The 27,351-nt window shown below is 41.4% G+C and overlaps 1 protein-coding gene across 2 annotated transcripts; it reads left to right on the top strand.

Moving 5' to 3' along the window:
* Positions 1 to 9,487: 9,487 nt before the first annotated feature.
* On the top strand, positions 9,488 to 20,467 carry LOC311137991 (homeobox protein TGIF1-like). 2 transcript variants are annotated; one of them, XM_084172637.1, is made up of 4 exons: positions 9,488 to 9,743; positions 12,118 to 12,164; positions 14,643 to 14,896; positions 18,311 to 20,467. In XM_084172637.1, the coding sequence occupies exons 2-4, from the start codon at positions 12,155 to 12,157 to the stop codon at positions 19,493 to 19,495; spliced, it is 1,449 nt and encodes a 482-aa protein (XP_084028763.1). In that variant the 5' UTR covers positions 9,488 to 9,743; positions 12,118 to 12,154; the 3' UTR covers positions 19,496 to 20,467. The 2 variants fall into 2 exon arrangements, with proteins under 2 accessions (XP_084028763.1, XP_084028762.1); XM_084172636.1 differs by lacking the exon at positions 12,118 to 12,164.
* Positions 20,468 to 27,351: the final 6,884 nt, after the last annotated feature.

Here is a 27,351-nt window from a genome sequence, read left to right as displayed (position 1 = left end):
CAGTGTGAACATAGGGGTAACAAGTGTTATTTGTAACGCTATATGAGATCCTGCTAGATTGAGAAAAGCAATTTATATTGTAAGTCGGTAACAGGGTAATGGTTATATGAGGAAAATAATGACACTGACTGTATCAATACTGATAAGAATGGATGTCCCCCTATCACTACACTGTGGCACCGGCGGACCCCTTCTGGCCCTCCAAAACCACTTCCAGCCACCCGTTTTCCCAGGTGGTTTCCCATCCATGCACTAACCAGGAATAATCCTGTCCGTTTCAGAGGAAAGACAGCAGAGATCTGTCAACACTGCCAGCTCTATTTCGATTTGAGTCGGTTCCTGACTGGAATTTAAATAATTCAATATGCATATGGAAAGAGTGCGAGGCAGAGAGAGAGCGGGAGAGAGATGGGGTGCGTCAAGGACAAAAAGCTATTACAGGATGACAGAAAGACAGTCCAGTGCTGCTCTAATCTGCATGAATACGTAAATGACAGCAACTGTCTGTCCCTGAGAGACTATGGCAGAGGCCTGTCTCATACATTTAAACAACCCACTGCTCCAATACACAAATCAGAGGGACACACCTAGGCCAATTTCCTCAAGAGGTTTAACCAATGTCCTGACTCTCTGTAGTCACGAAAGATCCTATGACAAGTGTTGAGGTGTTTTAAAACATAATGTTTTAAGCTATTGTTTTGGAGATAGGCCTTACCCAGGTGTTTTGGATTGGTTGATATTCAAAATGTCACATTTTGCTTGAAATTACGAAGCTATTGGTGGGGAATAGGTGGGGAATTGATAAAGGGCAGTTGAAGTACTCTTAAACCAACAACAACAACAACTTTATCATGGTCCCTTTGGTGTAGATTACACAGTGTATACTGACTTGATGTGTTCCATGAAACTGCATTTGACCATGTTGTTTCTATGCATTAAAAGTATTCACTTGATATTCTTATGAGTTGTAGGCCTGCATTGGTAGCAAACCTCACAAGGAAGAGACGTTTTAGACTGTCTTATAATTAACAGCTCTTGTTTATTATAATGGTATTTTCAAGATTTACAACATTGGTAAAGTGTGGCCATGTTCCAATTCCTTACTGCATTTAGTGATACTGTTTGTCTTTCACACTTAACCTCCATATACTTCAGCAGTGTTTTTTTCTTCTATTTGTTTTCACCACACCAGTTTTGACCCGACTCACCTGTGCTGTTAGTGAGTGTGACATATTAGGGGGGGTCAACAATCTTTTTGGATGTGTTCACTATGGAAGTCTGACTACGGAACATTTCCTGTACTTCAAACTTCTAGAAGACATGACTGTCATGGTGGACACTTGCCATGCTCACTTGGACTTACAGCAAACTAATTTCTGTGAGACTGAAGTCACTTTGAACTGATTTACAGTACATGACTCTCAAGGCTAGGATACAACAAGACATTTCAGGGGGTGCCCAGATAGGGTACCCCAGGGTAGGAGTACCTGTCATCCCACTCCATGGTCCAAAGGCCTACGAAGTTAAAAGAAGCCCCCTTCTGAATTGTCTGTCCACTTTACCTTGTACCCTTCGCCTACAAGGGTTGGGAGAGGGAAAGAACAAGCACTCTTACCACAGGAGATATGAAGCAAAAAAGAGAGAGACTATAACAAACAATAATGAAATATTTTATGAAACAAGCACATATTTTATTGACTAGGATTTGTTCATGATTGATAATGCTATACAAGTTAGGCTGTGTATGTAAGGGTTTTCGGTTTAGTGTACAAGGTTGAGATAAAATGAAATTAGGTTTACTATGATTCCTGTGACTATATCTACTCTGGTAACATTAAAGCATATTATGAAATACTAAATTAATTGAGTAAATTGGTTCTATGTTAAGTTGAAAATGTTATGATAAAGTAATTCACTAGCCTGGTCCCAGATCTGTTTGTGATGTCTTGGCTTGCCAACTCCTATGGTCATTGTCACGCAGCACAAACATATCTGGGACCAGCTAGTAATTCCCCATGTGCTCATCAAAATCACATTCTGTTGTAAATAAGAACTAAATCTGAATGCAGAGAACCGCTTAATCTTTTACAATGCTGTAGATTTATTTATACAATTTCAAAGAGCTCATTTGTTCAAATATGTACTGTATAATGAAGAGAGAATATAATTCAATAAAATGCACACAATACTTTCTCAAAACGTTCACAGTGGTTATTTTGTTAATCCTTTTTGGGTTGATGGGTGTCAGAGATTATTTTGGTATAGTGAGTAAACCGATTACAGTCTATAATTTAGGCTATATTGTAGTCTTTGATCTAGACAACCTAGACTATAATCTATATCAGGGTTTCTTATGGGTCGGGACCCAAAGTGGGCCCTGGGCATGTGATAGGTGGGTCGCGAGTTATGAGAATACATTTATAATCACACACTATTTCTTCTTAATTTGGGTCGTTGGAGGATGATTTGGGTTTCAAGCTGATAAAGTTTAAGAACCCCCCATGGGTTTTCTGCACATTTTGTTGCGTTACAAAGTGGGATTGAAATACCTTTCATTGTGATTTTTTTTCCCATTGATCTACACAAAATACTCCATAATGTCAAAGTGAAAAGATATTTCATTTTTATTAATTTGTTTAAAAAATATATATATATATATATATATATATATATATATATATATATATATATATAGTCGTTGCATGATTATTCACCCCCTTTGTTTAGGCAAGCCTAAATTAGTTCAGGAGTAAAATTTCGCTTAACAAATAACATACTAAGTTACATGGACTGTGTAAAATAATAGGGGTTGACATGATTTTTTAACGACTACCCCTTTCTCTGTCCCCCATACATACAACATCTGTAAGGTCCCTTAGTCAAGTATTACATTTCAAGCGCAGATTCAACTACAAAGACCAGGGAGCTTTACGAAAGCCTCATAAAGAAGGGCAGTGATTGGTAGATGGGTAACAATAACAAATCAGCATGGTCAAGTTAATAATTATGATATGGATGGTGTATTAAACCACCCAGACACAACAAAGATACAGACATCCTTCTGAACTGAGCTGCAGGACAGGAAGGAAACTGCTCAGGGATGTCACCATGAGGCCATTGGTGATTTTAAAACAGCTACAGAGTTCAATGGCTGTGAAGGGAGATAATTGGGGATGGATCAACCACATTGTAGTAACTCCACAATAATAACCTAAATGACAGAGTGAAAAGAATAATACAAATATACAGAATAAAAATATTCCAAAACATGCTTCCTTCCTGTATGCAAAAAGGCACTAAAGTAATACTGAAAAAAAACACGGCTAAGGAATAAACTTTTTGGACTAAATGCAACGCTTCATGTTTGGGGCAAATCCAACACAACACATCACTAAATAACTGCCTCCTTATTTTCAAGCATGGTGGTGGCTGCATCATGGTATGGGTATGCTTGATATCGGCAAAGACTGGTTTTCAGGATAGAAATAAATGGGATGGAGCTAAGCACAGGCAAAATCCAAGTGTAAAACCTGCTTCAGTTTAAATCTGCTTGAAAATCTATGGCAAGCAGTGGCGATTTTAGCATGTAAATCTTGGTGGGATACATGCCAGCAAAGCCACTACACAACACAACACTGAACAATACATTCATTAGGGAGGAGGTGAGGGCTCTGGGAGTGTGGTGCCAGGAAAACAACCTCTCACTCAACATCAACAAAACAAAGGAGATGATCGTGGACTTCAGGAAACAGCAGAGGGTGCACCCCCCTATCCACATCGACGGGACCGCAGTGGAGAAGGTGGAAAGATTCAAGTTCCTTGGCGTACACATCACCGACAAACTGAAATGGTCCACCCACGCAGACAGTGTGGTGAAGAAGGTGCAACAGAGCCTCTTCAACCTCAGGAGGCTGAAGAAATTCGGTTTAACATCTAAAACCCTCACAAACGTTTACAGATGCACAATTGAGAGCGTCCTGTCGGGCTGTATCACCGCCTGGTACGGCAACTGCACCGCTAGCAACCGCAGGGCTCTCCAGAGGGTGGTGCGGTCTGCCGAATGCATTACCGGGAGAAAACTACCCGCCCTCCAAGACACATACAGCACCCGATGTCACAGGAAGGCCAAAAAGATCATCAAGGACATCAACCACCCGAGCCACTGCCTGTTGAGAATTAAAAACAGCTTCTATCTCAAGGCCATCAGACTGTTAAATAGCCATCACTAGCACATTAGAGGCTGCTGCTGCCTATTGAAATCACTGACCACTTTAAGAAATGGAACACTAGTCACTTTAATAATGTTTACATATCTTGCACTACTCATCTCATATGTATATACTGCATTCTATTCTATAATATTCTACTGTATCTTAGTCCATGCCGCTCTGTCATTGCTTGTCCATATATGTATATATTCTTAAATCCCATTCCTTACTAGTTTTGTGTGTATTGGGTATATGTTGTGAAATTGTTAGATATTACTTGTTAGATATTACTGCACTGTCGGAGCTAGAAGCACAAGCATTTCGCTACACCCGCTATAACATCTGCTAAACACGTGTATGTGACAAATAAGATTTGATTTGATTTGATCTAATTGGACTATAACGGTGACAAACGATGCCCACAAACTGTTAGGGCCTACATAAAGCTGTCCCAACAGCAGTCCCAACACCTTACCACTGTTACACCTGGCTATCAGCGGACCCTTGTCTGGCTGGCTATCAGCGGATCCTTGTCTGGCAGCGAAACAGATCATTCAGCCTCATTTACTGCTTTTAAAAAAACATAGCTGATATGGCTGACTTGCTTAAACAAATGTGGTTTCTACTGACAATTGAGATGTACAAACTGTGGCATAAGGGGACGACGAGCGGATAAGAGGCAATCCGTAATTTCGATTAAGACATTAATGAGCGAGCTAGGACGGACGTAGTCAATATAACTATTTGTTCAGCAGTTTTGAAATGTACAGCGACAGAATTCAGAACATGGGCTGTTCTTACAGTATTCTCCCTGAACACCAAGTCAGAACCGTAGGATAAATAAAGGGGGCATATAAGTAGTCAATGAAAGCTCTTACAATATTCAATGATGACATTTCTCTAAAACAGGCTATAGGCTACATGTACACCACCAAGTCAGAACAGTAGGCTAAATTATGAGGGGAAAAGGGACCAAATTATTAGGGTGATGCACATGGGCTACTAACATCTTACTACACAACATGCACTTAGTATTACTTTCTTAGCTACAGTATACATATCTCCCTGATATATTACATCATTTATGCAGCAGCATACAACACATTTTTGGACTCACCTTGTTGTGCTGTGCTCACTTGAACAGGAAGGTGGTGCGGCGGTCCTTCGTGTGCGAATTTTGTCATCAAACTTTATCATCAAAGTCTGGCATTCTCTGGATTTATGGTGCTTTCAAGACAACTGGGAACTCGGAAAAAAACAAGGTCGAATCATGACGTTAGTGATCTTCAGGCCAGAGCTCTAGAAAGAGGCCCGAGTTCCTGACTTGGAATTCCGAGTTGGATGACCGTTAAAAATGTTTTTTCCAAGTTCCAAGTTTCCAATTGTTTTGAAAGCGACAGAAGTCATTCTGGATTGACAGCATGACTAATGTTCAATGTTGATCCTTTTAAGCTTGGAAAAGAGACCCTTAAACCCAGACTTTAACCACACATCCACTCCAATGAATAGCAGGCTAGTGATTGCTTTGCAATGCTTGCAGTTAGCCACTGATTCCTTCCAAACCACTCATTGCTAAATTTGCGATTTCCAACTTGTTGTGGAATGTTTATGTCCAATGGCCGATGAGCACCGATATGTTTTATCTATAATTTCTCTTCATAATTCCTCTTGATATGACAAGATTTGAAAATGATTTGAAAGTACATTGTTGACTTGATTCATGATGATGACTGCTAACTTACTAGCTAAGATTTTGAAAGTATGATGTTGACATGATCAGTCCAATCAAAGCTACTGTAGATATAACGTGATTTGACGTGATTTTATCTGTGACCAATTACCTTGAGCCTTCTTGGATGGGCACTTCTATTGTAACTCTATGGCAGCACCCAAGGGGCTTGAATTTTCAAGCTCTCCCTGTAGATTTTGCGGTGACGTAGTGTCCCCATGAGTTACAAAAAAACACTGAGCCAATCATGGCGCAACTAGAGAACATTACCAACCCCTATGCTACGCATTTTCCGTAGGCTGCCCCACCACTACAGAAAGCACTGAGCTAGGCTGAAACACCTGCATTTTGGAGCTGCCTTATTCAAGAAAGCAAACAATAGATCATGTTTGTATGCGGCTTTTACATTGTTTGCAAACTGATATGTGACAAGTATTAATGCCAAAATAACAGGCAAAACAGGCAACAAATATATATATATATATATATATATATATATATATATATATATATATATATATATACAGTACCCGTCAAAAGTTTGGACACACCTACTCAATCAAGGGTTTTTCTTTATTTTTACTATTTTCTACACTGTAGAATAATAGTGAAGACGTCAAAACTATGAAATAACACATATGGAATCATGTAGTGACCAAAAATTTGTTAAACAAATCAAAATATATTTTATATATTTGAGATTCTTCAAATAGCCACCCTTTGCCTTGATGACTGCTTTGCACACTCTTGGCATTCTCTTAATCAACTTCACCTGGAATGCTTTTCCAACAGTCTTGAAAGAGTTCCCACATATGCTGAACACTTATTGGTTGCTTTTCCTTCACTTTGCCATCCGACTCATCCCAAACCATCTCAATTGGGTTGAGGTTGGGGGATTGTGGAGGCCAGGTCATCTGATGCAGCACTCCATCACTCTCCTTCTTGGTAAAATAGCCCATACACAGCCTGGAGGTGTGTTGGGTCATTGTCCAGTTGAAAAACAAATGATTGTCCCACTAAGCCCAAACCAGATTGGATAGCGTATCGCTGCAGAATGCTGTGGTAGCCATGCTGGTTAAGTGTGCCTTGAATTCTAAATAAATCACAGACGGTGTCACAAAGACACGGCAGTTGTAACCAAAAATCTCAAATTTGGACTCATCAGACCAAAGGACAAATTTCCACTGGTCTAATGTCCATTGTTTGTGTTTCTTGGCCCAAGCAGGTCTCTTCTTACTATTGGTGTCCTTTAGTAGTGGTTTCTTTGCAGCAATTCGACCATGAAGGCCTGATTCACACAGTCTCCTCTGAACAGTTGATGTTGAGATATGTCTGTGACTTGAACTCTGTGAAGCATTTATTTGGGCTGCAATTTCTGAGGCTGGAAACTCTAATGAACTTATCCTCTGCAGCAGAGGTAACTCTGGGTCTTCCATTCCTGTGGCGGTCCTCATGAGAGCCAGTTTCATCATAGCGCTTGATGGTTTTTGCGACAGCACTTGAAGAAACGTTCAAAGTTCTTGAAATGTTCCGTATTGACTGACCTTCATGTCTTAAAGTAATGATGGACTGTCGTTTCTCTTTGATTATTTGAGCTGTTCTTGCCATAATATGGACTTGGTATTTTACAAAATAGGGCTATCTTCTGTATACTCCCCCTACCTTGTCACAACACAACTGATTGGCTCAAATGCATTAAGAAGGAAAGAAATTCCACACATTAACTTTGAAGAAGGCACACCTGTTAATTAAAATGCATTCCAGGTGACTACCTCATAAATGTATGTCCCGTTTAGCTCAGTTGGTAGAGCATGGCGTTTGCAACGCCAGGGTTGTGGGTTAGATTCCCACGGGGGGCCAGTATGAAAATGTATGCACTCACTAACGGTAAGTCGCTCTGGATAAGAGCGTCTGCTAAATGACTAAAATGTAATGAAGCTGGTTGAGAGAATGCAAAGCTGTCATCAAGGCAAAGGGTGGCTGTTTGAAGAATCTCAAATATATTTTGATTTATTTCAAAAAAAATTGGTTACTACATGATTCCATATGTGTTATTTCATAGTTTCGATGTCTTCGCTATTATTCTACAATGTAAAAAATTGTAAGAAATAAAGAAAAACCCTTGAATGAGTAGGTGTGTCCAAACTTTTGACTGGTAGTGTATATATCTTTTAGCTAAACATGTGGGGCTCAAAACAGGTGGGGCTCTGCCCACCTGCCCTGAATGACGGGTCGCCACTGATGGCAAGACCTGAAAATTGGTGTTTAGCCATGATCCCCAACACCTTGACAGAGCTTGAAGAATTTTGAAAAGAATAATGGGCAAATACTGCACAATCCATGTGTGCAAAGCTCTAAGAGACTAACCCAAGACGACTCACAGCTGTAATCGCTGTCAAAGTATATGAATGTTTTATTTTTCATTAATGTTAATGTATTTAAAATGTTACTGCCACTTTGATATTATAGTTTATTTTGTGTAGATTGATGACAAAAACAGGACAATTTAATCCATTTTAATCCCACTTTGTAACACAATAAAATGTGAAGAAGTCCAAGGGGGTTGAATATTTATGATACCCACTGTAATCTATAACAACTGTAGTGAGTCATTTGGTTAGTCTCCCATGCCAGTATACTTGTTTTCCTATTGTATTGTCGCCTATTGTATTGTCACACTTTTTCGAAATAGGTGATAGGCTATGCCTATATTCATGTATTTTCTAGAGTTTAATGATAAGCTGTATTGATATTTAATTAATAGTTAACAAATGTTAATAATTGGATTGCAGTGCCAATTAGATTTTCTCCAAAACTTCCCTTTTCATCACTTCTGAAACACAACGGTAGGCCTACATAATGTTCTGTTTGATTTATTGGTCAATCAGAGGATTCTGCGAACAAAATGATGGAATACTTCCTGACATGTAGACAGTCATTTTGCAGTGGCAACAACAACCTTTCAGAAGCAGTCCCACAGCACTGTTTTACAAAGAGAAAATTCCTGCATGTGAAAGAGGATGTGTGTACAGGATCAAGGTGAGAAAGCTTCGACTTTCTCCAGCCGTTGTTGGGAAGATTTTGCTGTTCTTATGTCAATACTTTATCAGAATAATATTTAATTATTGCATCCATTAGTGGCTCACTGTTTTTGTCGACATTGTTTATCCCGTTTATGTAACAAGAAAACATGATCGTTTCGGTTACATAATAAATGCATATTCCAACGACACGAGGAAATCCCCTTGTTTTGCTGGCAACTATAACATGTTGGCAAACAGAGGGCTTGTGCGTTGATTAATCCTGCGCGAGGAATTTCAATAATGTCGATAACAAAATAACATTTTTTAATGAAATATTTTACTGTCTGAAATTTGAAGTAAATGCTAATCCTGTCAATCACTCAGGAGTGATGACACGGGCGTGTCTACTGGAAATGAAGAGCCGTAATTGGAGGGCACTGGTATAGGAGGCGGGATCATTACATTTTCGACTGTCAGATTGGAGCTGGCGTTGCTGTGTGCAGGTAAAGAGAACCAAGCAGCAGAAATTATAGAACATACATTATTTGTTCTACGTTACTAGACTATGAAACGCGATGGACAGACACTGTTCTGTTGAAGAACAGCACGTTTATGTCACAAGAACGAAGAATTGAAGCCCCGAGCACCAAAGTAAAAGCGTGCAAAACCTTGGAAAGAAAATCTCGTGTGAACGTTTGGCTGGGGCAAACATTTTACAAGGAACTTCGACAGCTGCGTGTTTTCAAGCAAGCCATCAACAAAGAATGAAACCCTTCAAACGAGGTAGGCATACATTTATGGGAATTTAGTCTTTATTTTTTTATTGGCAGGCATTCATTATCACCCTGACAGTTTGCCCGGCTGTTGGGTTTAAATGGAATGCTGCTTTTTGTAGCAAACAAATGCAGCGTGTGTTTGAATTTGGAGGAACAGCGAACCAGCTAAGTTATGTTTGGAAGCAAGCATGGTGTCCATCTGGCGGAGCTACAGAACAATCCTGCATGCGCGAGGGCGTGCGTTCAGCGGGTTCTTTGTACGTTTGCTACACGATGGGAAGATGGCTAGCCAACTTAGTTAACGTTTTCTTTCCTGATTTTTCGAGCTTTTACCAAATGTTCTCATGTTAAATCTTATTGATATATTTTTGGATTTGGCAAATTGATAGCATTCAGGTAGCTATTGGATTTAATTGCAACAGTAATCTTAACCCCACGAAATACTAGATTGAATGGAACAAGACAGAATTCCAAGAACTTGCTTTATTGTTTGTTAGCTAGCCTGCTAACTTTAGCCTAAAACTAGCTAGCTTAGTTCGCCTTGAAGATGTTAGTAAATTTAACCAAAACTCAACTTCTGCACGCCTTTGAAGTTTGTCAACGTATTTTGAATAGATAGCTAACTTCGTATAAAAAAAAGACTGCCTTTTTGTTTTGTAAACACTTTTTTTGGGGGGGGGGGGGTTTGACAGGAACAGCGTGTGACGTACTGTAGCTAGCAAGCAAAGTACAATTTAACTCCACGATGTAGCTACCATAAATATAAAGCAGTGTTCTAGTTATATCGCTACTCCGCATCAACGGAGACGAGTGGGCGGAGTGTACCTCTACTAGTGAGGCGCGAGTTGACTCGTAACCCGCGGGGCGGGTGGGTTTAGGGTCATGAAATATTTTGTTGATGGATGGGTTGAATAAAGAGAGAACAGTACCTTCAATTAATTAATGTACCATTCTTGTGCATTTTATATATATATGTATATGCTACATTGAGGTTTTTCTTTAGTTATTTTAGACTATCTGGAATTAGTGAGTAAGCTTTAGGGCCTGACTACTCGCGTCAAATAGCCTACAAGACAATCGCCAAATTATTTTCGGAACTGGCAGAAAAAGTTAATGTTGATCCAAGGCAAAAAGGACAATGTCGGAGTTTAATTCAATAAGAGAAAAGCTGCGAAATGCAGAGTTGAAAAAGGGCCAGAAAAGTAATGTTTGGGAAAGATTTGGTGAAGTGGTAAAAGAGGAGGATGGCAGTGTGATGATTGTGAGGCGCTATACAAATTTGACAGTAGCAAGAAGGGTACTTCAAATAGACTTGTGGCACATCAAGGGAACTGAACACTATACTGTTCAGATGGGTTAAATAGAAATCTGGACACTGACTTTAGGTCTATAACCTCTCATAGCCTTAATATGAACTCCTGCAGAATCCAGCAATTCTTGCAGTAAAACAATACACCAAATGTAGGCTACATTTTTACTCTGAAACATGAGTAGAGAAATATGATTTATTTCTTTCAGCATCTTGAGAGAATGCGAATGCGCAGTTGGAGGTGCTGTCTTTATCAGCATCATAAAAGCTGACAGTATTTCAACCACAAAATATACATCCAAGCTAAACTGAAATCTTATCAGAAACGTGCTGGGTCATTTTCACAGCTTTCTACCGGTCAAACTGATGTCATTTGGACATTTGGCACAAAATGTTTCCCGTAAAAAAATAATTTAAAAAAAGCGATTTGCATTTTCTCCCCGGTCTCTAAATGTCTTTGCACCACTTTACAGAAGTCATCTAGATTGAAGCATTCATTATATAATTTGACATTATTCTGGTAAGCATAGGTTTATTTAGTCTTCTAGGGAAACGTATGACCGAAGAGAAGCGGCATGAATCTAATTATAGACAAGCTGACTACCAAAATGTCGGAAATTAGAAGCAGAAACATATCTTAATCAGGCAAAAAATAATTTTACACTTTCTACATTAGCAGCTTAGGATCGGGTCTCAGATTTTCTCTTTATCGCATATAGTCGGGTGGTTGTGGATGGGTTATTAGCAATTGTTTGAGTGTGGACAAACAGCTGACCCGCGCTCCACTAGCTCCGACTAATGGTAGCTAACTCAGTTCCGTACATATGTGGGCAACCGCGGCATTCAAACAAGGCTGCAATGAAAACTAATGGGGCTGTAGCGACTGTGTTGGCATCAAAATCTGGGGTGTGAACTAAGTTTCGATTCAGCCTTGATTGACATGGTAATAGACTAATAGTATTGGAGAAAAGTTGAAATAACTGACTTCGCTATACGTTAAAGTGTGACATGTCACGATGTAACGTACAGCACGCATTATTCAGTCATTCTGTGCCGTACATCCTCTTTCCAGCAGGTGTAGCGCTTCTCTCGCAGATTAAAAACAAGACATGATCAATGGTGAGTGTGAAGTTAATTACTCGTGAGTTCATCAATAGCTAATTCAATCAATTGTTAATTTTTCGCATAATCATTACACTCAAAAACCGTGACACCCACAGTTTCATTGTGAAAAATTTAGCGCTGCCCTAAAAACCCTATTCAAATTCGACACAAACCTTAAAATAGGTATGTAATGAGACATTATATATAAACTCTTTATAATGTTTTATTTACATTTTAGAGGCGATACGTTGGACAGCTTTCGCTTCCCCACCCGCCATTTTAAAAAGACCCGGCGGAGCACCATTGCTTTCTTCGATCATGCAGAGACTAGCAGCAGGAAGGTCTCGTCATTAACTTTGCTGGAAGGGGAGAAATTGTGCTTTACAGTGGTATTCATATTACATTTGACCTGGAAGTATTACGTTTTTGGGGCACTAAAATAAGGTCAAATGTACAGAACAGAGCGTTGTACAAAAGTGCGTTAGCTACCGTTACACCGAGTCGCTGTATTTGATTTATGTTTTATTAAAAAGTATGAATTTCAGCAAACAAAGGCACGTCTTCTGAAAATACCTCGTCTTATTGGACAACTGATGCGTCCTCCTTCAGAGGAAGATGGGGAGGAAGAAGATGATGATGAAAAAATGTATGCACTCACTAACTGTAAGTCGCTCTGGATAAGAGCGTCTGCTAAATGACTAAAATGTAAATGTGTCAAACTCAGCAGGTAACTGTGAGTCATTTTGCTTGCCGAACAAGCCCAGGCAATATTGGTTGTCCAAATGCGCACTGTTCCCAGCTTCGTGCACTGACCACCACGATGTAGGCTGCCTGTGGTGGATATTATAAAATAAGGATCTGCTGGAGTCCAAGTCAAACCAAGATTATTTATTTTCTGAACTCAGAGAGAATAAGAGTTACACAGCGCACTGTAGACAGTCTGAATTCTGAAACATTTGGTGATGAGCACATATCTTTATAGTTTCCTGTTCTTCGGCGGGACTTTGTCTATACAAGGACGCAGGTGCAAGCTGGTTTGCTGCACAGGATGATACTCCCAAGAACATAAGATTATAATAGGACCGTTTCACAAGGTTAGTCACATACTCAGATATGTGGTCACATACAACAAAATGTCCCATTACAACACACGCATAGTACATACTGTACATCATAAGCATAATTTACACACACACACACACACAGTCAGGTCAGACAGATCCAGCTCTTGAGCTCCATCAGCAGGGGATTTTCATTTAGAATACGTTTATGCAACAAACGTTAGTGCATCGGACCGAATTGCATCTATTCGTTCTTTCAAACCGAATCGTTTCAAACTAAAACGTGTCGTATCGGAGCCCATGTATCTAGATGTGTATCGACTCGTCTTGAAAGCGAAAGATGCACATCCCTAGTCGATTGGGATCTATAGGAGTACAGCGCCATCTCCCATCCCTGGATTGAGGTACGTTTTCTGACCTGTATCTCACGCGGGCGCTGTCTTGATCTTGGCATAGCTCCATTCCGACTAGAGAGAAGTTATAAACATCTAGTCGGATTCTTATGGCTACCAAGTTTGGTAGCTAGCATATTTATAATAAATCATCAGTTTTGCCCTTTCATGCGCAATTGTTCTAACTTCATTGTAGCTAGCCGCAAACGCCCTGTAAGCCATTGAATTCACATTCATTTTGGGGATGCAAAAAAGTTAAAAGAATGTCCATTGCTCCAGGACTGAAATTCCCTGGCAAAAGGTGAAAATAGCCCCTCGCACAGTCTATAGATCCCTAGCTGCTGGAGATGGTGATATGCACACAATCTCCTTTTGTGAGGACCGGAGCTCACTCCAGGGGTCAGATTTCACCAAGAGAAAGACATTTACTGCATTCTATACCCTGGGAGAAACCATGCTCCATTTTGAGTTGGTCTTCCCCAGTGCCACAAATAATGATTTGGGGAATGAAGACAAATCTTGTTTTCAATGTGTGTGTATATATGTATGTGTGTGTGTGTGTGTATATATATATATATATATACACACGTGTATATTTTTCTTCTTCTTCCAATTAGCATATATTGTCACTTAATTTATTGATGGTGTGTCATTGTGCCATCATGCACGCTTGTACAGTTGTACTCAACTAACTACTACACCCACACTTGCCTATCAGTGTAACTTGATTTATGTATCAATCACATTGCTGACATAAATCATAGATCATATTGTAGGCTGAGTACTGATCAATACTTCACCAACCTGTTTCTTTATAGATCGGTGAATGCACGATAAGAGAACAAACAAGAAACACAGGCCTACACAACAAGTAGTTGGTTATGTCAGTCTCTGTTTTGGAGGGAAAGCAATACATTCTATAACAAGTTAGTGTATGTCCAACCCTGGCCTATTATGAGCGCAAACAGTGTCCCCCCATACAAACACTAGCACTGCCTACCAACTGACTCACCAACCCCCTCTGTACCCCCTGTCCTCAGCTCTGGAAGAGGAGCGGATGCGAGAGCAGGAGCTGTCAGCCATGTCTGACAGTGACCCCTTTGAGGACGACAGCTTCCCTCTCGACCTGTCTGGAGGTGGTGGGGGCTCGGGCAAGCGGCGTCGGCGTGGCAACCTGCCCAAGGAGGCGGTGCAGGTGCTGCGGAGCTGGCTGTACGAGCACCGCTTCAACGCCTACCCCTCAGAGCAGGAGAAACTCGGCCTGTCAGATCAGACCAGCCTCTCTGTGCTGCAGGTGAGTTGAACGGGAACAGTCTAGCCTTTTTAAAATAAACAATGTACAAAAAAAATTCCTTGTTCATTCTTGCTCCCAAATGCTTGAATTGAGCCTAATCATACAGCAGTCCACAGACAACATTTTGGCCTACAGTAGCCTTCGCCAGGTGGAAACTTTGAGCTGTGTAGTGGAGCACCAACACAGGGCTGGGTGATATGGCCTAAAAATCATATCTCAATTTTATTTTCAAACTTATTGGCGATTCAAGATCTCTCTAAATAAGCATTGTTGTTTAAAGGTCAAATACACTGCATTTCAAGCAGTCAGCAATAATCAAATGTTTTTTGTTGTTGCAATAATCACTGATCTGGCTTTCAGGTCAGTCTATGAAAATGCAGTTTTTGTAAAAAATGTAGTAGAACCATGCATAATGCACATTCCCTAATAATGACTAACTTCTTGTAGCAGGCATTAGGCTATAGAAAATTATCACAGGTCTCATCAACGGTCTCTCAAGCCCACGTGCTAGGGATTAGCCAGCTAATCTTTATATTTCAAGTTTAGCCAACTTGGATCTATTTGCTAGCTAACAAGGTTGAACAGTTGAATTGTTATGAACACACCCTTCTGTTTGAAAAGCGTGTTATCCTGTCCACTTTGTTCAGATGTTGAAATCAAGTGGGCTTGAAAAAGAAAAGGAAAGCCGCACACTCCAGGAGCTCAGATGCAATTAATATCCTAATAACCAACATTTCGACAGACAAGCTGTCAAGTGGGCTACCTTATTTCTCAGAATGAGAACGAGTTGCCAATTCCTTATTGTTTTATGCTTATTGCACATTTATAAAACAGACTAGGCAGTTAGTATAACAGTCTTTGGCTAAAATGCTGCTAGTGGTACGTGGTAACCCATTGCCACATGTGACAAACTGAGCATTCATTTTCCAGAATCAATGTTCATTGATACACTCGTTTTAGTTGTCTGCTCTGCGCTCAATTTGACTAGTTGAGACATAAAAAGGGTATCATTAGAAACGTTTGCTATTACAGTAAAATAAAGTCTCAATGTGTTTTGGTGTCAATATGACCTATTCTGTTGGACCGAACCTCAACTGCAATTAGTGAGTTGAAACTGCTTGTCAGAGAGGAAGATGTGGTTTCAACTTTGTTGGCGTGAGGCAGTGGGAGGGGCTTGGGGTGTGTGTGTAAACCATAGAGGAAGAGGTGACGCAAGATGTTTCACTTTCGCTAAAACCTGTCCAAAATAAAGCCAATGCGTTTCTATGGGCTTATTTTGTACCTAAGCCTGTCGCCTACCTTCCCGCCTTTGGGACAACGACTCCCATTGTTAGGGCGGAGACGTGCATCTCGTCATTATATACAGATCTCTGGTGTAACTGGGAAGGTGCACAGAGGAGCGACGGAGACGAGACCAAAAACAAGCAGACAAACGCTCCTAAAAACGAAAAAGAACAAAACCTCGATACAGGCATTTGGAATGTCGTGCAAAAATACAATTTAGAATGAATCAAATGAATTCTATATATATCGCCCAGCCCTACACCAACATAGCCTATACCCTAGCAAGGTTTGCTTTGAACTATTCTAACAAATTATTAGGTCCGGTTTCGGCATGTTCCCCTCGATTAGTTTAAATGTCCTCCAGTCGAATTGTTCCAGATATGCTGATTAGTGCCTGATGCAGTGTAAACAGATGATCATAGCAGACACTTGGGCCTAGATGGAGTCATGATTACGTACTCACTCTGTTGAAGATGGTTGTTTTTCTTATCAGATATTGTGTTCTCTATTGGCCTCCATGACCGTTTTATGTGTGCGGGGAGATGAACCCCGTAGCACCTATAGGCCTACTTCAGGCCGGTGCTAAATGGAGATCCATCCCATGATATTTACGTTGTACTTATCGTCGTACTTCAGCTCTAGGGTGTTTCTCAACAGCTTTAGCAAACGACAGTATTCAAATGTCACATGAGTGCGGTACTACTGTACGGATGAATTTGACACCGTCGCCGTAGTCTTCCCTTCTCACCTTGTATAGGACACCCATTTGTTGTTGTTTCCTCTCTCCTCAAATACTCACGCATTCACACCCCAGGAGTGGTGACATGAGGAATTCCTGGACTGAGCAGAGAGCAAGCAGAGCTGACAAACCTATAGTGCAGTGGAATGCCCCTGGTTGGCTGCGCTCTACTTGCTCTGTTGAGCAGCGTTTTCCAGCTGAGACTTCATTAATGCCAGCTGCCTTCATCTCACTGTGTGTGGGAGGTTTTTACCACAAGATGGAGGTCAACAAGGCCTGGAGGAGTGCAGGAGAATGAACATGTGGGCAGAAGTCTCATTCCAAAAAACTGCTCTCGGACCAGTTTGAGCTCTTCATTATATGCCTCAATTGAGTTATGAGTTGAGCTAATTATTATTGTCTTGTAGTTGACTTGGCACACTAAACTAGAGAGTACAAGTGACTTGAGATTTACACTCGGTGGCCAGTTTTATTAGGTACACCCATCTAGTACCGGGTCGGACCCCCCTCCAGAACAGCCTGAATTTTTTGTGGCATGGCTTCTACGTGGTGTCGGAAATGTTCGTTGCTCAATTGGTATCAATGGACCTAACGTGTGCCAGGAAAACGTTCCCCATACCAGTACACCACCACCACCAGCCTGTACCGTTGACACCAGGCAGGGTGGGTCCATGGACTCATGCTGCTTACGCCAAATCCTGACAATGCCATCAGCATGACGCAACAGGAACTGGGATTTGTCAGACCAGGCAATGTTTTTCCACTCCTCAATTGTCCAGTGTTGGTGATCATGTCCCCACTGGAGCCACTTCTTCATGTTTTTAGCTGATAGGAGTGGAACCTGGTGTGGTCGTCTGATGCAATAGCCCGTCCTTGACAAGGATCGACTAGAGTTGTGCGTTCTGAGATGCCGTTCTGCAGCGTTATTTGTCTGTTTGTTGCCCGCCTGTTAGCTTGCACGATTCTTGCCATTCTCCTTCAACCTCATCAATGAGCTGGTTTAGCCTACAGGACTGCTGCTGATTGGATATTTTTTGTTTGTCACACCATTCTCGGTAAACCCTAGACATTGTCGTGCGTGAAAAGCCCAGGAGGGTGGTCGTTTCTGAGATGCTGGCACCGACTATCATACCACGCTCAAAGTCACTCATTTTGCCATTCTAACGTTCAATCGAACAAACAGTAGATGCCTGTCTGCCTGCTTTCTATAGCAAGCCACAGCCACGTGACTGACGATCCATTTAGGAGCGATCCATTTTCGTGAACGAGGTACCTAATAAACTGTCCATATTCTTGTAGTTTGGTTCTTGAGGGAATCCATGTTAGGCTTTTGAGATGCACCCCAGTTTTTTTCGCAGGCGTTGTTAAAGTTACTGACTCCTCTTTTCCAGATATGCAACTGGTTCATCAACGCCCGCCGCCGCCTCCTCCCTGACCTGCTCCGCAAGGATGGCAAAGACCCTACCCAGTTCACCATCTCCAGGCGGGCAGGGAAGAGCGAGGGCCGCCCATCCACTGGAGGATGTGGTGGAGGTAATTACCCTGAAAGCCCCACCTCCTCAGTCCCCTCTCCAGCCCTGCCCCCTCTCAGGCCCTCTGTCATCCGGCCAGCCCCCACACTAGACCTCAGCCTCCTGGGAAATACTGCCACTACCATCCTTTTGGGAGCTGGCTACCCCGGCCAAGAGGGCTACTGCGTCCAGGCCCTGATGCAGTTGGACATGCAGGGTCTCCTGAGGAGGGTGGCTGAGGAGAACAGCTCCAAGGTTATCAGCGCCAGCCCCACTGGCGGGCTATTCAACACGCCGCCCCCCACACCTCCAGAGCTGTGCCCCAGCCAGGACTTCAGTGACCTGAGGTTGCTGGTGGATGCAGCTCTCCAGAGGGCTGCCGAGCACGAGAGTCAGAAGAGGCTGCTTCAGGAGTACCAGAGCAGGGCCGCTACAGAAGCCACAGGTGGCTGCAGCCACAGCAGCAGTGCTATGGGTCCGACCCCTCCACCGGCGCAGAGCCAAGCTACAATTGACTCGCCCAAAGAGCAGAGTCCTACGGACAAGGCTGTGGTGTCCCCAGTTTCAGTACTAATCCCTGTCACAGTCTCCTCTGCACCTAAACTCGCCGTGGCCTCTGTACCGGCTCCAACTGTGCCTCCCCGCCTAGCCCAAAAGCCAGTCCTAGTGCCAGTTTCAACCCCTGTTCCAACCAAACCCCCTGTCCCAGCCCCAAGCCCTGTTCAAACTTTTGCCCCTGCACCAACTTTGTCCTGTGTCCCAACCTTAGTCCCAGCTCCAAGCTCTACCCAAGTCCCAACCCTAACCCCAGTCCCAACCCCGGCCCCACCTTTAGCCCCAGCACCACCAGCCCTCACCCCATTCCTGGGCCTGGCCTCCCTCCAGCCCCTGTCCTCCTCCATCCCCAACAGCAGTGTCCAGAGGGCCCAGTCGGTGCCCAGTGTGTGGAGTGTGGTCCACAGTGACGTTACTGTCCGACAGCCTGTCCCAGTGGTTCAGACTCCCATGGCCACCATGTGGGGGTCACAGCACACCCTGCGCGCCGTCAGCGAAACGGTCAATTAGAGCCACGGCCACACCCTGGTCTGTGTATGTGTGGGAGCACCATATCCCTACTCAGACTGCCCCTAACTGTGTGTGTACACACGAGAACATATTCCCTTCATCAGCCCCTCTGACACTGTATGCTCCACAGTTTGGATATGGCAGAACTGATGCATACGGTTCATACATCAGACACTAGGATGGAAAGACAAGTGTTTTTAAAGACAGTGCTTTTTAAACATTTTTATCAGGACTTTTAAAACTTTTATCCAATGGAGGCTGTTGCTGGGCGGAACCTTTCAACGTTCCAGAGTACATAAGCACGACAACACAGAGTTCTATGATGTAGTTTAACTCCCTTTTCCACTATCTCAACTATTTCCAAAAGGGGACATTTCCTTCCCCTGTGATGTGTTTTCTTTTTTTTTTCTTTTTTACAGTTTTGAGGCCAGCACCAGTAGAGCTAGGCTCATCAGTAGCAGTACTAGACTTGGTTGAATGTATTAAGACTGCTTTTAACTCCGGCTGTCTAGCCTGTCAATCATTCCCACCAAGGTTAAACAAGGGCGGGCCTGGGGCTGAGACAGGTAGGTGTGTGTTTTTCAAGCCCGAGCATTGTGCTCCTCCAGTACAGTTTATGCACTTTAGATATTTTCACTTTTTTGTACGGCCTTCACCTCTCCTCACAGTGCCGGAAGACAGGCGGAAGGGAAATTGATTGTATTGCAGTGTGCCTGACTGCACTGCTCCAATGTCTGTCTCCGCTCTCCTTGCCTTAAACTACTGTAAACAAGTGGCCACCATGGATTCTACATTTTAAGACACACACTCTAAATCATCAGTTACAAAGAATATGAACTCAACTTTTATTTTTAATTTTTTTTACCTATTTCCAAAATAGTATCTTAGCAGGAAAGCAGTATTTTTCTGTGTATGTATGTGTATATACTCTACCGGTCAAAAGTTTTAGAACACCTACTCATTCAAGGGTTTTTCTTTATTTTTACTATTTTCTACATTGTAGAATAATAGTGAAGACATCAAAACTATGAAAAAACACATGGAATCATGTAGTAACCAAAAAAGTGTTAAACAAATCAAAAATGTTATATTTGAGATTCTTCAAATAGCCACCCTTTGCCGTAATGACAGCTTTGCACACTCTTGGCATTTTCAAGTAACACATCTCAACATCAACTGTTCAGAGGAGACTGTGTGAATCAGGCCTTCATGGTCGAATTGCTGCAAAGAAACCACTACTAAAGGAAACCAATAATAAGAAGAGACTTGCTTGGACCAAGAAACACGAGCAATGGACATTAGACCGGTGGAAATGTGTCCTTTGGTCTGGAGTCCAAATTGGAGATTGTTGGTTCCAACCGCTGTGTCTTTGTGAGACGCGGTGTGGGTGAACGGATTATCTCTGCATGTGTATTTTCCCACCGTAAAGCATGGAGGAGGAGGTGTTATGGTGTGGGGGTGCTTTGCTGGTGACACTGTCTGATTTATTTACTTCACCAGCATGGCTACCACAGCATTTTGCAGCATACGCCATCCCATCTGGTTTGGGCTTAGTGGGACTATCATTTGTTTTTCAACGGGAGAATGACCCAACACACCTCCAGGCTGTGTATGGGCTAATTTACCAAGAAGGAGAGTGATGGAGTGCTGCATCAGATGACCTGGCCTCTACAATCCCCCGACCTCAACCAAATTGAGATAGTTTGGGATAAGTCGGATGGCAGAGTGAAGGAAAATCAGCCAACAAGTGCTCAGCATATGTGGGAACTCCTTCAAGACTGTTGGGAAAGCATTCCAGGTGAAGCTTGTTGAGAGAATGACAAGAGTGTGCAAAGCTGTCATCAAGGCAAAGGGTGGCTATTTGAAGAATCTCAAATATATAAAATATATTTTGATTTTTTTAACACTTCTTTGGTTACTACATGATTCCATATGTGTTATTTCATACTGTTGATGTCTTCACTATTATTCTACAGTGTAGAAAATGGTAAAAATAAAGAAACCCTTGAATGAGTAGGTATACTAAAACCTTTAACTGGTAGTGTGTGGGGGTGTGTGTATATATATATATATATATATATATATATATATATATATATATATATATATAATGAAAAATATGTGTTTTTTTTTCTCTGTTACTTCTGCGCTATCTTTATGCATCGTACGATTTCCAGGGACGTAGTGTTTTTAATGTGGATGTGAAGGAGGTGGAATTCTTGTGTGTTTGAGAGCGATGGGGTGGAAGGTCACATTGGTCTCATTACAGAAATCAATTTTGTGGCGAAGCTAAAGGCTTAGTCGGGTGACGCTGTCTCCTCATTCTTAAGGGTAACGTAACACTTGCTATAAGTGCCCTATTATGCCATAGTCTTCTATGGATGAAGCCTGTCACAAATTTCAAGCTTTTGGGCCCTCCTGTTTGGAGAGGGATTGACCAAAGTAGCGTGTCATTGGCGGCTTAAGATTTGGTCCTTGTATTTCAAACCAAAATATGTCTTAATTGAAACACCTGTTGTTCGCTTGGATGACAATCTGGTCAGTATTGAATTCATTGATCAATGTTGACGTTATTGAGAAGCAAACTGTCTCTCCTTTCCTCTCTGTATTTTCACTCGGTGTTAGCGAAGTATATCCTCTCGTTACAGTATTTTAAACTTTTTATTATACAGTTGTAGTTTCCATGAAACAGTCTTATTTCATACTACATATTATGGCCAAATCGACGCTGCACAAAAGTGAATTGGGCCCTACTACGTAAACAGTGCTGCAGCAAAGTCAATTTCTTGTCTGTCATAGGTCAGTTCAAATGGGTCTAACTTAGACTTTTTAGCTGTTACCGGTGCCATACATTTAATAACCCTGGTGGTTCATATATAATTTTTTTTGCAGCTAGAATTCCGTGTTATTAACCTAGATTTGTGACTAGCACATATCCACATTCCTTCTTCCTCATGTCAGATGTCTCCCAGATATATAGGCTACCCCTCGTTTTCTGCTCTTTCATACGGCTGGATGTCAGCACCATTTTCTGAATTGTCTAGTATGTCAGTGGGGAAGGGTAGCTCTTATAGATACTCTACTACCGGAGATGTGCTAAAGAGTTGTACCTCTTTTCTCACACAGTTTGGGGGACTGAAGAGTTCAGTCAGACTTGAGTCATACTGAATACTAAGCAAAAAATGGTAACTATTTTTAATGGGTTTTGAATATAGATGCAGTACAATAAAGCGGGTACGTGGTTTATTCATTACTACACTTCTACATTACTACATGCCACTGTGAGTACATATTACTTATTACGATGCTGGATACTGAACATTATTTAGAAAAGGCTATTATATATCTATCAGGTTTTGGATGCAGAATGAAACATGAGGCGTAGATGCCAATGTGAAAATGCATGCAAATATATGTCGGGGGGGTGAATTTTGTCAAATGTGTAGCTTCTCAATACAACCAAATGCATCCTAAAAATGTTTTCCCATTTCAATGTAAGAATCATGGCTGATGTATGGACAGTTTAACTGGCTATCGTGCCTTAAACCTGGGATTGAGGGAACATACCCTTCTACATAGAAACGTTTGAATAGTCTGTGCAATATATGCCTTAAACTTTGTGTGTTTTGTACAAGCATTTCAGAGAATAAAACAATTTTCCATAAGCTGATCCATGCACTGTTTTTTTTAATCGAACTTGACCATGTGTAGAATTAACCATGTCCTTATGTTTTATTTTTGTCTCAACACAAAGATAACTTTCTTGGAACTAATTACATGGGCAAGATATTGTACCTTGGATTTCCACCCCAGTTTTATCACAATTATTGTCTTCTAAGGCAAGTCCAGAGGTGTACATAACCTTTGGATAGTTACCTTCTTGGATGGAATTACACTACTAGATGGTGTGGTCTGGAGTACTCCAGATAACTTTTTTGGTCTATTCATAGGGGTATCCCTGATGTACTTTTTTGGACAACCTGTAGGGTTCAAGGACAATTCCACCACTTCAACTTCATTATCTCCAGCACAAAGTATTCACACCCCTTGATTTTTTTCCAGCATTTTGTTACAGCCTGAATTTAAAATGGATTAAATTGAGATTTTGTGTCACTGATCTACACACACTGTAATTGTGTTTCTCAATTTTTACAAATTCATTACAAATGAGAAGCTGAAATGTCTTAAGGATTCAACCCCTTTGCTATAGCAAGCCTAAATACGTTCAGGAGTAGAAATGTGCTTAAGTCACATGTTGCATGGACTCTCTGCAATAATCGTGTTTAACATGATTTTTAAATGACTACATCGTTGTACCCCACACATACAAATATTTGTAAGTCCCTCTGTTGAGCAGTGAATTTCAAGCACAGATTCAACCACAAAGACCAGGGAGGTTTTCCCATGCCTCACAAAGAAGGGCAACTATTGGTAGATTGGTGAACGAAAAACATTGATAATCTCTTTGAGAATGGTGCAGTTATTAATTACACTTTGGATGGTGGCACCAATACACCACAGGAGGCTGCTGATGGCAGGACAGCTCATAATAATGGCCTGAACGGATCAAATGGAATGGCATGGAAACCATGTATTTGATACCTTTCCGCTCTAGCCAATACCGCTAGCCTGTCCTCCCCAATTAAGGTGTCACCAACCTCCTGTGCAATACACCAAGTCAGTACAAAGATACAGGCGCCCGTTCAAGCTCCATTGCCGGAGAGGAATGAAACTGCTGAGGGAGTTCTCCATGAGGCCATTGCTGATTTTAAAACAGTTGCAGAGTTTAACCGCTGTGATAGGAGATAACTGGGGATGGAGTGAAAAGAAGGAAGTCTGTACAGAATAAAAATATTCCAAACCATGCATCCTGATTGCAATAAGGCACTAAAGTAATGCTGCAAAAAATGTGGCATATCAATTAACTTTTTGTCCGGAATACAGTGTTATGTTTGGGGCAAAAACAATGCATATTTTCAAGCATGGTGGTGGTTACATCATGTTATGGGTATGCTTGTTATTGGCAAGGACTAGGGAGTTTTTTTTAGGATAAAAAGAAACGGAATAGAGCTAAACAGGCAAAATCCTAGAAAAACTTGGTTCAGTCTGCTTTCCAACAGACACTGGGAGACAAATTCACCTTTCAGCAGAAAAATGACCTAAAACACAAAGCAAGATATACATTGGAGTTGGTTACCAAGATGTTACAGTTGTGACTTAAATTCGCTTGAAAATCTATGGCAAGACTTGAAAATGGCTGTCTAGCAAATTATCTTCAACCAACTTGACAGAGCTTGAAGAATTTTTTAAAGAATAATGGGCAAATATTGTACAATCCAGGTGTGCAAAGCTTTTAGAGACTTACCCAGAAAGACTCACAGCTGTAATTGTTGCCAAAGGTGATTCTAACCTGTATTGACTCAGAGGGTTGAATACTTATCTAATCAAGATTTAAATAAATATATTTGTCATAAGTGTAAAAGAAAGTTAGAATATTTCTTCCACTGACAGAGTATTTTGTGTAGAATGTTAACAAAAATTTACTAATTAAATCCACTTTTATCCCACTTTGTAACACAACTGGCTTACCTGGTTAAATAAAGGTGAAATAAAAAATTTATAAAAAAGTCCAGGATTGTGTATGTGAAAATGGTCCATTTGTAGAAAAAAATGTAAAGTAAAAAAGTTCTACCCGATGACATCATCAAATTTTAAACAGTGATTTTCAAACACAGATTTGTGGTGACGTGGCGAGCAAGAAAATACCCTCTGGCTAGAAACTTGTTGCAGGTTTTGAAAACTACTGTTTTTCTTAATTTTCATCCTACCCTGTGATGTCGCAGAGAAGCAGTTTTTTATACTAACCAAAAATATAAACGTGACATGTAAAGTGTTGGTCCCATGTTTCATGAGCAGAAATAAAAGATCCCAGAAATGTTCCATACACACAAAAAGCTTATTTCTCTAAAATGTTGTGCACAAATTTCTTTACATCCCTCTTAGTGAGCATTTCTCCTTTGACAAGATAATCCATCCACCTGAAAGGTGTGGCATATCAAGAAACTGATTTGACAGCATGATCATTACACAGGTGCACCTTGTGCTGGAGACAATAAAAGGCCACTTTAAAATGTGCAGTTTTGTCACACAACACAATGCCACAGTTCTTCCATGACCTGCATACTCACCAGACATGTCACCCATTGAGCATGTTTGGGATGCTCTGGATCGACGTGTACGACAGCGTGTTCCAGTTCCCGCCAATATCTAGCAACTTCACACAGCCATTGAAGAGGAGTGGGACAACATTCCACAGGCCACAATCAAGAGCCTTATCAACTCTATGCGACGGAGATGTGTCGCGCTGTATGAGGAAAATGGTGGTAACACCAGATACTGAATGGTTTTCTAATCCACACCCCTACTTTTTTTTTAAGGTACAGTATCTCTGACCAACAGATGCATATCTGGATTCATGTCCTGAGTGGCTCAGTTGGTAGAGCATGGCGCTTACAATAACAGGGTTGTGGGTTTAATTCCCACTGGGGACCAGTATGAAAATGTATGCACTCACTACTTACTGGAAGTTGCTCTGGATAAGGGTGTCTGCAAATTATTATTTTTTAAATGTGAAATCCATAGATTAGGGCCTAATGAATTTATTTCAATTGATTGATTTCCTTATATGAACTGTAAATTGTTGCATGTTGCGTTTATGTTTTTGTTCAGTGTAGGACCTTATCTTTTTAACCACAGATCATAGAAACGCGCCATTTTCACATACATGCTGCTGGATATAATGAATATGAGTTTGAAAAGTGGCAGAATTGCCATTCAAGGTTGGCACCCTTTTTGTTTGATGAAACATTTGTGTAAAATTGAACACCCATTCATATCAAATCAAATGTTATTTGTCACATGCTTCGTAAACAACAGGTTTAGACTAACAGTGAAATGCTTATTTCCCAACAATGCAGAGAGAAAAATAGAAAAATAATAACATGAGGAATAAATACATTTTACATTTTAGCAGACGCTCTTATCCAGAGCTACTTACAGTTAGTGAGTGCATAAATTTTTCATACTGGCCCCCTGTGGGAATCGAACCCACAACCCTGGCGTTGCAAGCACCTTGCTCTACCAACTGAGCTACAGAAGGCCCTACACAATGAATAACAATAACTTAGCTATATACACGCGGTACCAGAACTGAGTCAATGTGCAGGTAATTGAGGTAGATATGAACATATAAGTAGGGGTAAAGTTACTAGGCAACAGGATAGATAAACAGTAGCAGCAGCGCATGTAATGAGTCAAAAGAGTTGGTGCAAAAAGGGTCAACGCAGATAGCCCGGGTAGCTATTTGGTTAACTATTTAGCAGTCTTATGGCTTGGGGGTAGAAGCTGTTCAGGGTCCTTTTGTTTCCAGACTTTGTGCATCGGTACCACTTGCCGTGCGGTAGCAGAGAGAACAGTCCACGACTTAGGTGGATGGAGTCTTTGACAATTTTTAGGGCCTTCCTCTGACATCGCCTGGGTGGAAGGGAGCTCGGCCCCTGTGTACTGGGCCGTACGTACTATACCCTCTGTAGCGCCTCGCGGTTGGATGCCAAGCAGTTGCCATACCAAGCGGTGATGCAGTCAGTCAAGATGCTCTCAATGGTGCAGCTGTATAACTTTGAGGATCTGAGGGCCCATACCAAATCTTTTCAGCCTCCTGAGAGGGAAGAGCCGTTGTCGTGCCTTCTTCACGACTGTGTTAGTGTGTATGGACCATGTTAATTCCTTCGTGATGTGGACACCGAGGAACTTGAAGCTCTCATATTGAATTGTGTTCAGATTTGAAAAGGTAGACA

The sequence above is a fragment of the Coregonus lavaretus genome, assembly GCF_964263955.1.
Source record: "Coregonus lavaretus genome assembly, chromosome: 12".
Lineage (NCBI taxonomy): Eukaryota > Metazoa > Chordata > Actinopteri > Salmoniformes > Salmonidae > Coregonus > Coregonus lavaretus.
This window is presented reverse-complemented; position numbering and strand designations above follow the sequence as displayed.

Coding starts and splice junctions, on each gene's coding strand:
- LOC311137991 (XM_084172636.1), top strand. Junction 14,897..18,310: donor CCAGCCTCTCTGTGCTGCAG/GTGAGTTGAACG, acceptor CCTCTTTTCCAG/ATATGCAACTGGTTCATCAA.